This window comes from Amyelois transitella, chromosome 9, assembly GCF_032362555.1.
Source record: "Amyelois transitella isolate CPQ chromosome 9, ilAmyTran1.1, whole genome shotgun sequence".
Lineage (NCBI taxonomy): Eukaryota > Metazoa > Arthropoda > Insecta > Lepidoptera > Pyralidae > Amyelois > Amyelois transitella.
In genome coordinates this window covers 3,005,152-3,017,710 of record NC_083512.1, presented here as the reverse complement: position 1 = coordinate 3,017,710, position 12,559 = coordinate 3,005,152, and the positions used below count along the sequence as shown (strand labels likewise).

Below are 12,559 nucleotides of genomic sequence, written 5' to 3'. Positions count from 1 at the left end.
TTGACGCTTTGTTGGGTCCACTAGTCTGTTCTACAAACTGATCACTTTAGTAATTAGTTCATAGAATAGATAAACCGACGATAAAGCAGACAGTGATTAAATTCCTCAATGGAGCTTTATAATTGGACTCCGAGTTATATATAGCAGGTTATAAAAGGATCTTGATATTAAATAGTTCATTATTATAATTTTGTTTTATAATAAAAACAATCTTATCTTCATATATTTTCAATTCCTCGCGATTGGATGCTTGCCTAAGAGTGCCTAAGACCAACTCGGCTTGGGAACAAAGTGAATGATATAAACAATGCAAATTTTATTAACATTCTATTATTCGATCCGATTGCCTAGCCTAGATGTAAAGAGTTATTTAATGCGTCGGAAGGTATCATTAAATTACCTGAAAATATCTGTATTGTTAATCAATAATGCCCCTTGTGTACTAAATGGGACACGCTTGCTTCCATTCTCATAAAATTTAATTGGAGTGCCTAAACGAGGCCTTTAGGCAAATGAAAAATAATATATTTTAATACGGCTGCCCTGATGCGATTACGATCCACAACGAAATTACCAGTAGATACCTACTGTAGTCGTAACACACTCAATTTAACTTTTGTGTGGGTTATAATGGGGCATGAATTTATATTAATGATTCTGGCAGCTGTATACCTATAAGTTTCAACAAAAAAAATCGCAAAAAAAGATTTAATATGAAAATCTTATAATAATGGGAGCTCTCAAATCGGAGTTCCTCAAGGAAAAGTGCAAAATTGTTCATTAACTTTGTTATACTCACTACGTTATTATGAACTTGTAATTTTTTTTACTTGTAAATTGACGGCCTCTATGGCAAAGCGGAAGTGCGCTTGTCTGTGAAACTGGTGGTCCTAAGTTCGAATCTTGGCCAGGGCATGACGAGAAATGAACCTTTTTTTAATTGGCCTGGGTCTTGGATGTTTATCTATTTAAGTATTTATTACAAAATATACTATCGTTGAGTTAGTACCTCGTAACACAAGTTTCGAACTTACTTCGCGGCTAACTCAATCTGTGTAAATTGTCCAATAAAAAAAGTCCCTTGTTTTAGACATTTTGTGCTAGGATCCACCACTTTGAAGACTTGTTTAGATTATAGCATAAGTAACCAAATGCAATTGCGAATACCTTTCAATAGATTTACGTAACAGTTCGTACAAATACTGTCACGTTCGCTATTGCTTCACCTGGTTTTATGGATTCCTTCGGAGCTACTGGCTGCATGTTGATGAGTTTTCAAATTATTATAATTTATTAATAACTCAGGTGTAAGCTCCTCTCTGGAGTTGTAAAGTGACTGGTGTTAGTTTGTCCAGTCACGTCTTGTCCTTAATAATTTGATTTGAGATGAATATGGATTTCATTAGCTTTGTTAATTACTCAATAGATACTCGTAAGGTGATGTGTGTTCTTGCATTCGCGTTTGAGTAATACTTAGAGAGTTTTTATAACAGTATGTTTATGGATTTTGATCCATCCTCATGAAAGATAAAACGCTGGGTTCACAGCAAACGTAACTTGAATAGCTACCAAAAATGTCACTCACGTGCATCTCAATGGCATCCTTATTAGCAATGACCTTGTTTGTAACTCGTTGGATGTTTTGTTTGCATGCGGTTTTATGCAAAATAAATTGTGGTCTGCACTGAAAGGCTATGTCATTAACTAAATAATATTGTTAAACATTCATTTTTAAAAATTTTAGAATGTCTGTTTGTTCAAAAAGTTACCATTGAATCTAAAGAACTGTACACATTTATGCAACTAGATAATTCGTCAATGTTTTCTAAAGATACATTTTCATTAAGATCTAAACTAGTTTTCGTGAAGACACTTGTGGAATTGTAACATTCAGCAAACACGTTTATCAATCCGGATCAAAGTGTGTTAATTATTTGATTTCGGCGCGTTTTTTCGTAACGTGCTAGTTGCATAAAAAGGTGTTGTTACATCTGTTCAAAGGTTAAGTCATTACATTTTTCTATAACTTGACCAGTTTTTTAGAACGCGTAATCTCAACTTAAATGAGAAAGTTTGTTTTTTTGTTAGCTTTTCAGACTTGACCAATCTTCAAAAAATTTTGCAAACACACGAGTTCATTTTTGTAGCGAATTTGGGTATTTGGAGACGTGATTAGTTCTACATTCATTCATGTTTTTTAATTAAGACAATGTGCATTCGTCCATGATTTAGATTTAAGAGATCTATATTTGTATATTGACGTCCGATGAAAATGCTGCAGTGTATTTTGTTCCGCCGCTTCCTCTACACATGCTCTTTGGAAGCGGTAGTAGTTATAATTTGATTTAAGTGATGTGACGTCAATAAGTGATACCTTGTATCCAATTTTGAAAATAAATCTATTGATTGAACGACAATGAGCGCAAAAGTTGCACTTACTTCATAATAGAAACGCACATTGTTTCCGCATTACATTAAAAATGATCTTGATGTAAAGTGTATTTCAATTGGGAGAGATAAATAATAAAGTGGGCTAATGAGTGCGGCGGGGTCAACCGAGGCGATCCCATCTTTAACAGGGCAGACCGAAGCTCTTAACCTTAAAGTAGCCACTATTAACATTCCATTAACAAGTCTTTCCGTAGTTCCTTCACTAAATTAATATTTATAGTTCCGTTCCGTATTGAGGTTTTGGTGTTTTTTTCTTCCGTTGCATCATCAGAACGCGTAACCTGAATACACGGAGTGCCTTCTAATTTATGTATGTAAAACTCATGTTTTAGTCTGTATGTCTCGGTTCCGTGTTCTTCTTCTTTTAAATTATTTTACCATCTCTTTGGCAATTTATGCCTAGCATGTGTACATTTTGTACAGGTATCATATACACACCTACGTTCAATAGCATAAACAGAATTACCTATGTAATTACTTGCTTTTGTTAATATTTGTCAACATAGAATATTACCCTTATTTGCCATATATTAAACTTTTAAATATATTGATAACTTTTAGCTTACAGTACAGTGAACTGATTTAACGCAGAATGTGCATGAAGTGGTGTGAGAAGTAATTAACGTCAAGGTTGGCTCTCACTTTCGCCATCACGACCATATTGACATAGTCTCTAATGCTCACGACGACGTTACGGTGAAAGATCGTGCCCATATAAATTACTATCATTACATTGATCAATATCTTTTCTAGTAAAGAAGTGGGTATAAAATTGAAGCCACTGGAATTTTCTGTTTGTTTCTCTGAATAAATGAATCATTGGCGTTTCACATTGTCTCTGTAAAGGACTTTATACTTAAAATTATTAACTGAAAAAATGATTATACTTTCAATACCATTTCCTGTTATTCCAATTGCTGACGTAGGTACTCACGTACTTGATGTTGATGATGTGTCTGTGTCTTCTATCCCATTTTTGTATCCGAAATCAATATTTTTGTTCCTTTGGTTTATTTAATTATAGAAAGATAAATATTTCCCTTTACACCAGAACTTGAGTTGTTTTTTCTTGATATAAATCTTACCTACTTCAACATTTCTAAAATAAAGATTCTTGAAAAAACATTGTTATCATCGGCATTTTAACTCTTATGTACCTATATGTAAGTACTATTGTACTTACGTGTCCGTATGGTGCCACGCCGAATCAATTCACTATTGTTTGATTGCCTTTGATTTGTGGTGATAAATAAATCTATTACAACAGGCGTGCAAGGCCTTCAAGATTTATTCGAGCCCAACCTAAAAAAAGTCACTCAAATGCCCAACCTGTTTCTAATATATTTTTTAATACAGGACCTTTCTTGATTTTAAGTATTACACATTGTTTGTGTCACGTACTGAACTTTATTTTTTATTTTTTCATATTTTTCGGAAATCTGTCTACGTGTTCACTATATTTGTTTTCATTTCACTCGAGCGTCTGCCAGATTCTACGCCAACTGTATTCATAGCTTATTTACTCATTTGAGGCAAGGTCATAAAATGTCTGGGCTTATAATTTGAATGAATCACTATTCAGTTTTCTACGATTCTTTGTCAGTATCACCTATTGGGAACTGAGTTTCACATTACATTACAAATGCAGGCTTTGTTTTGATAACTTGACTTTTTTGTAGACACGTATTGCGTCATTAAACTTACTGAGCTTATTAAAATCAATGTAGGACAATTTGATGTTAAATGAAATGTCAATATGTTGATATCATATATGTATCAGTTCGATTGTTATTTTTCTAAGCTGACTTGATAATAATAATTCAACTTGTTGTGCTAAAGAATATGGTTATGGTAATTTATCCAATAAATCATTTTATAGGATTGGAATTTATGGTTTATACCGTTTTACACGCGAGGTCATTCAATGTGATGTTTATTTAGCCGACCGATAGTGATGGATTGACCTAAATAATCTTTCCTGACCGATAGTAGCGAAGATCCAGGTATACTTAATTAATATTGAAAATTTAAATTTCATTAGTGCTTATTTCGTATTATTCTAGTAATGTAATTCCTAAAGTTTAAAGAATAAGTAGGTACTTACACTTTGAATTAAAAATGACGGAGTACAAGTTATAAAAGATCGGAGTGTTAATAAAGCTAAGAATGCTTTGGCATCGTTACATGAATTCATTGTAAAATTGATATTTAAAATTCTCTACAATATACGTTCATAATACACATTTTTATTCAATTCATAGGAAAGTGATGAAAACCTAAGCTGACACAAGCATTTGTTCAAATTGCGGTAAAATTTATAACAATCGTTAAATCAATCAATTACCCCAAATGAACCCGCATCAAATAATTTACCCATGACATTCTATTTTGTTAGTGGCGTTCGATCAGAATTCGATGAATGCGTGCTTTTTTTCTATGTTGAAGTACCGTTAGCTCATGATCGGCACATCTGTTTGGCTTGAGGCAACATATGCTCCATTCCCGATAGAGTTCCGAAAATAAACAATGTTAATTCGTTTGCCACTCACGCTGTGCGTATGGAATGCTCGCTCATTGAGTGCACGCTTCCACTTCCTCCAAATATCTGATTGAATGAATACACGTCTGTGTTGGTCATGCGACTGCCACTTAGTGGCCTCAGTGTTAGATGGATCTTTTGTAATTGATACCACAAGTGCTGATAAAATCTTTCGGGGTCGTCGGACGCTTTCTCCGTGGTTGGTATGCAGTGTTATATCACACTACCTGTACGCTTCTCGTTAACACCGACTGTAGAGATGAATAGAATGCAAACATCGATCCACCAGTCGCAAAGTTCTGGTTGGATAAATCATCGTGTTGTAACTGGCATTCTTTCTATATTTATGATGGTTGTTATTTATTCTTTTCTGAAACAACATGAATTGCAGCCATTCGATGTAAAAGTACAACAGAGCCGTAAATTTTTTCATCTATACTGGCTTTATTGATAGCATTGATACTTATCTACAGTTATGAAATATGATCCTTTATCAGTGTGGTAATCATTGAAATGTCAAAAACAATTTTGTTCGTGATCGTGACGCTCTCACCAGTTAAGTACGCATGAGTTGCGGTGCTGCATATTACGTCTGTTTGTTCAAGTGGCTCATAAGCTTGCAAAATTCGAAAACACAAGTTCCATAATATCTATCTCTGCGTTTGACGTAGAACTCGGTCAGCGAAATCTTTGGTTTTCACACATCTTTGTTTACTGTTTCGCCGCTTTTTTAATGTTTCGGCTGTGTACGTGTGTAATCGAGCTAGTCCTTTTCGAATGGCATGGCATAGCACGCGTTGTGACGTTCAAACACAACAACATGGTTGCGTAAAGAGCATTCCATGTAGCAGGCAGTCGGCCTTTGAACGGGCGCGAGGTAGGACGTGCGCTCCCGCTTGCCACGATCTGTGTTTAATTACTCGTTATGACAATACGACGGCCGTTTGCATTGTTTTAACAACGAGCTCGTGCTCGACCGTGACGATAACGCTGCTGTGATTGTGACCAACATTATTGAGTTTTGTGTCTAGTGATAGTTCTGTTGTAATTGGCCAAATGGTCAGAAAAATTATAGTCGTCGGAATACGGCATTACGAAGATCCGTTTTATAAGTACGTAAATAAATCACATAATTTAGGCATTCTCGTTGTCTATTTCCCCTTATAGTTTCGGAGTTATTGTGGAAGTTTTTCTGATAAATTCTTTCTCTTTGTTATAGACATGTGACGGGTGCTAGCGGGCCGCCGGCGGGATGCGGCCACCAAAGAAACAGATCCTTGGACTCTGTTCTCCAAAGGATACCGGAGGATATGACACCGACCTCTCCGGAGGGTGCGCCGCTTCGGATTCCTATGGAAGTGCCTGCGCCGAGGCTCGCTCTACCTCCGGAAATTCCAGCGGGATCAGATGACTCTGGTATTCACACACCACCTGACGGCGCAGACGAGGAACGGCCACAGCCACCGGCCGCAGCTCGATCCAGAGAAAGCCTCGATTCCGGTAATCCTGAAGAAACAGACAAACCGCCGGATCCACCGGACACTGTCGTCGATGCACCGAAATCAGAAATATCCGCCGCCGAGACATCGAAAAACAAAGACTTTCTGTTACGGTTGTTTGAGAGTAAATTGTTCGACATGAGTATGGCTATCTCATATCTGTTCAATTCGAAAGAGCCGGGTGTGCAGACATATCTGGCGAACAAATTGTTTTCATTTCCATATGAAGACGTGGACTTCTACTTGCCACAGTTGGCGACAATGTATATAGAAATGGGCGATGTGGCGGACGTGCTTAAACCCTACTTGGTGCACAGGTGTAAACAGAGTGCTGAGTTTTCGCTTCGGCTAGCGTGGTTGTTGGCTGCATTCGGTGGTGATACAAAACGATCGAAAGCGACAAAGCTGAGAGATTCCATTCTCGCGGAAGAAATTAGGCCGGCGGCTAGAAGGGGTCACCACAGATCGCAGTCTGACGCTTCGGCGTTAAGGCTGGCAACACCGTCTGGAAGACACCTAGGTGATCTGGCTTCAGGACGTGCCTTTGATAATGGATGTCTTTGTGGCGAACAGTGTTCGTGTGGTGCGCCTCGGTTGGCTCCGCAAACTCAGGTAAATATTTCATGTTTACTTACTTACATAGGTATGTCTGTTACGTGTGATGATATCTTTTGGTGGCGATTAGTTTTGAAACTATTGATAAACAGTACGTTATCTCATCCGTTTGGCTGTGTAATTGTACGTCACAATTAAAAGCACTGGCAATTTAGCCCCAATGAATATGTATTCATTGGGGCTAATTCTATGTTTCAAATCATCTTCAATAATTTATCTGCCGAGTCAATAGGGACTAATGAATCAGATTTTTCCAGTGTTTCCCAAAAATATACAGTTCTCAGGATCGTATAAATATCTCGTGTCTAAATGTTTCGGCCATGAAATTGTATGTTGATTGCGGGCTGAACGAACGAATAGTCATGTTTCACGTAAAATTAAATAAACCAATGAGGTAAAGGAGAACAATAGACACTATTTAATAGATTGTAGGAATTGAGGTTTTTGTTTAGAAATTATCAGTGATCAGAATGAAAGTATTTAAATTGTGCAGTCATAAAAGATATCGACTTATTTGTAAAGCTGTATGCATAATTATATGTACAGGAATTATTGGAATTTATTTAAAAAAATCATGGTATTATTTATAGCCCTGACGTAGTAAATACTTGCTTTTATATAAGCTTCTCAGATACTGCAGCTAGAATATAATGTCTTAAACCGATATAGGTTGTAATAACTTATGTATACAAAATTAAAAAATAACTTTAGCAACCACAAAAAAAAAAACAGAAGACGTGAAATAAAATTTAAAGTTTTACATACATACATACATATAATCACGTCTATATCCCTTGCGGGGTAGACAGACCCAACAGTCTTGAAAAGACTGATAGGCCACGTTCAGCTATTTGGCTTTAAGATAGAATTGAGATTTAAATAGTGACAGGTTGCTAGCCCATCGCCTAAAAGAAGAATACCAAGTTTATAAGCCTACCCCTTAGTCGCCTTTTACGACATCCACGGGAGAGAGATGGAGTGGTCCTATTATTTTTTTCTATTGGTGCCAGGAACCACATGGCACTTCTATTGGTGCCAGGACCACCACACAGCACTTAAAATTTTTAGAGTACCGAATTGTTGTTTATTATTTATTACCTACGTTGTTATGACGCAGGACATGACAATAATTTGTGTAAAATGCTAAAATAAGCATGTACGAGTGCGTATTTTATGTTAGGAATAATAATATTTTAACATTGATGTTGTATGACTTTAAAACTTGGTTTAAAACTTGATAATATTTATTTACATGTGTTTCGCCTTTAATGTTGTTCCTTGTATTGCTGAATTGTTTAGTTCTAACTCTCATTATATGCCAAGGGCATTAGAAAATTTAGTTATTAATAACTAAATAGAGAAGACTATTTTTTTAATATTTTGATCTATTTTTAATTTGAATCCTTTGAGCTTTTTGTAATTATCGTAAAACTTTCGTAAAAGTTATACTGCAATATGTTTAAAGCTTAAGTGTTTGAGTTACAATGCATGAGCATAAGCTAGGGTAAAATTTGAAAAGTAATAAATTTATCTTCTTATATCTGCTCTATACAAATAATATTACAAATGCGAAAGTAAGTTTATTTGTTTGTTTGTCCTCTGACCTCTTCAAAGGTTATTTACTGAATTATATATAATTATGAGTCTGGAGAAGGACATAGTATCTTTCATCCCGGTAAAAACTTAAGTTCCCGTGAGATTTGCTAGAAGCCTGTATTGGCATTCAATTCGTCACATTTTGTAAAGACCAAAGATTTTTATTTGCCAAACATATATTATGTATATATTTATGTGAAATTATATTTAGTGGGGTTTTTGTTGCATTTTCTAAGTGGTGCTAATTTCGTAGCTATTTTGTAAATGGGTATAAATGCACTCGGGCGAAGCTGTGTGTGTAAGAGCTAGTTACGTGATAAATCAATAAACTAAATATCCCACTGGTAAAACCACGGTTGCTAGCCTTAATATATTACTTCAGGCGAGGAGTGCAGAAAGGAGTGGCGTCAATATGTCTGCTTTTAATGCCTCCCTAATAGGGAATTAGGGACGCCAAACGGCCTGTGTGCGAGTTCAGGTACCCTGTTAACAAAGTTCATATACATATCTATATATGGTTATTTCAAGACCTGCTGTTGTGAATTATAATCACGTTTTGTTGCCTAACACATTATCTTTTTTGACCCACACTTAAGTTTATAAGGTGGAATTTTTTGTAATGGTTTCATGCAACTTGAGTAGTATATGCAATAGGTATATATTAAAAGAGAAATTGCTTTGTTTTGTTTTAAAAACTGGGTTACCTTTACTTTATCTAGTAGATAACAAATAAAACATGACCAGATTTCAGCATAATACATCAAAATCTATTTGTCTCAATGAGCTGAAATTATAACACACAGATTCATTCCGATTCACACACAAATCAGTATACAGAAAATTATGAATAACAGTAATATGTATTCATAATTTTCTGTATACTGATACTGTATACATTACAAGAGAAATTGCTGTTCGTTTATTATAAAAAAATAAATCTGATACGTCGATGATATAATAATAATACCATGACCATGTGTGAATTTGCCTTTATGTGGGCGTTCCAAGTTTAGTGCCACTGTACGTTGTGTGGACTCTTAACGGTTCATTACGCTAGCTAGCTTTTAGGGCTGAAAGCCGTGACCCATTTCGCTATATTTAAATTCATCTAATGACCACGCCGTGATGCTTATCACGACGTAAGCGGGAGTTAAGTGCAGTTTATAAACGTTAAATTTACTGGTAGTTGTAATAAGGTTTAAAATCGCATTTATATCGCATATTTATCTCAAACTCTTAGAAACGGTTGTTATTAAGTCCGTACATGATTTTTAATTTTGCTTCGAGAATGGTTTAATTGCAGTATATGACCCGTACTTTAGATTTATCACATAGAAGTAGCAGTGATTTAAGTAACATTGATAATGGCCAGTATAATATAATGTTGTTTACGTTCATGGATGCTATGAATTATTTTGATTATACTAAATTATTCATTTCACGGAATTGTACATATTATACTATTGGAGGTTATTTAAGAATTTAATGACTCACAATTACACAGAATCATCGGGTTTACTATGCCACCTGAAGGTTTTGCCCAAGCCCACCCTATGATCTTTAAATATTTAACTAAATGACCCGATGAACTTCGTATAACCTTCCTTGGACTACGTCAAACATAATAAAACTTAAGTAAGCTAAATTGGTTTTAAAAACAAATGGTTAAACGTATTTATTCCAAATCAATCAATAAATATTTGTTCCCATGTTCAATAAGTACTTAATCGCACCAATTATCATATTGATTTTTTACTTACTTCAATGAAAAATTACTTTTGCATTAATGGCTTCTATATTTTTTTTCTTAAGACTTTTTCCCGTATTACTTACTATTACTTGAATATCTATTCAGTACCATAGGATTTTGGACCATATGATTCATTCTGAACAAAATTCCTGACATTATTGTCCCATTGATAACATGGACCTTCTAATTAATAACGTTAGATAACAGGCAATTGTTTACTATTATTATTTACTCACTTATCATCATCATCGTGATTCATCTTTCAATATTGGTCTACATCTACAAACTTGGCATTATGGAAACTGATAGGTAAATAAGAGTTTTTTCTAACATTGCGATTAAAACGTACTTAAAGTTAATTGATCATTAGTATATAATTAGAGCGTTTATTTTAGAGATTATGTGTTTGTTTAGTGTTTTAGAAATATAAAGCGTTTCTAAAGCTGAAATAGTGCCAAAGAACTATTTAAAATCATTTTTTTCTAATTATATAGATTCAATAATTATTTTGCAAACCAATGATAATATTAATAGATTTATATTATTAAAATTTTACTAAGTTAGTTTATGTAAATAATCAACAATCTGGGAGATTCCAATTGAATCAGTAAAATGTTGATTTGTCTAAAGAATCATGGATTGGGAAAATGTGTGGTATTATTACCAGTATATAAACACTGGGTATGTGTATGAGTGGAATTTTTAAATGAAATAACAGATGTACTATCTACAAAATTTCTGCCCTAAATATATAACAGTGCCGTGTGGCTCCCAGCAACAATACAAAAAAGAATAGGACCACTCCATCTCTTTCCCATGGATGTCGTAAAAGGCGACTAAGGGATAGGCTTACAAACTTGGGATTCTTTTTTAGGCGATGGGCTAGCAACCTGTCACTAGTTGAATCTCAATTCTATCGTTAAGCCAAATAAATGAACGTGGTCATTCAGTCTTTTCAAGACTGTTGGCTCTGTCTACCCCGCAAGGGATATAGGCGTGACCATAAGTATGCATGTATATATAACAAACTTAATAATGTATGTTACAACATTAAGTTACCTACTTCAAAAGAAAGCGTTAGTCACCTCAACTTTGAAATTTTTCGCAGGCTACTAGCGTTTTTTTGACGAAAATATTAGATACCATAAAGAATAAAACTGTATCTGTTGATTGCACAGGTAACTATAGATATTGTTTGGGAAATTTCAACTTTGTCACAAACAGATCTCTTTCTGAATTGGGAAATAAATCTTATGCAATAAATTAAGAATGCGTATTTGAATACTATACCTAACAGGAAACACCCTAGTAACAAAAAATATAAGCCCAGTTAGGATTCCAAAGCATTGATTTGGGACGAAGCTCGACTTCAATAGTTCTTAAATTGTGGTCATATGGATGGATAATTGCGGTAATGATTGCAGCAGTTAATTACTAAATTCGTAAATAGTACCTAATACTAAGAAACTTCAAAAGTGATAAGAGACTGTACGAGACAAACAAACAATTAATAAATTGGAAAGTTAAGGATGACCGAACAAATAATTTTTAAAACTTAAACACCCCGGGATTTCCCTCCGGTTTTCCCGTCTATACCCACGGCAAGCCTATATTAAACAGCAATTACTTTCCCCCCAGTTCCTAAACGCGCTGACGAGTATCGGGCGCCGTCTCGCCGGCGTCGCGGACAAGGAGCGGCGAAATGGGCGGCTCCGGGCGGAATTAGCCGCTCTAGACCTTAACCTGCCGGCTCGTGTGTGGCTGCCCTTACATCAGCGATCACACTACGTGCTGAGGATACCACCGCACGCCGCCGCCGTGCTGAATAGTAAAGATAAGGTGAGATGAATCAATGTTAGTTGAAGTAACTTGAACGGGCGGCGGAACGGGCGGAATTAGCCGCTCTAGACCTTAACCTGCCGGCTCGTGTGTGGCTGCCCTTACATCAGCGATCACACTACGTGCTGAGGATACCACCGCACGCCGCCGCCGTGCTGAATAGTAAAGATAAGGTGAGATGAATCAATGTTAGTTGAAGTAACTTGAACGGGCGGCGGAACGGGCGGAATTAGCCGCTCTAGACCTTAACCTGCCGGCTCGTGTGTGGCT

General features: G+C 35.7%; 1 protein-coding gene across 1 annotated transcript in view; it reads left to right on the top strand.

The window, feature by feature from the left end:
* Positions 1-12,559, top strand: part of LOC106134706 (phosphatidylinositol 4-kinase beta) — a 49,018-nt gene that overhangs the window by 20,025 nt on the left and 16,434 nt on the right. The window contains exons 2-3 of the mRNA XM_060945725.1: positions 6,210-7,101; positions 12,089-12,289. Of these exons, the coding sequence (XP_060801708.1) occupies positions 6,210-7,101; positions 12,089-12,289 (1,093 nt within the window). The remainder of the gene's footprint in view (positions 1-6,209; positions 7,102-12,088; positions 12,290-12,559) is intronic.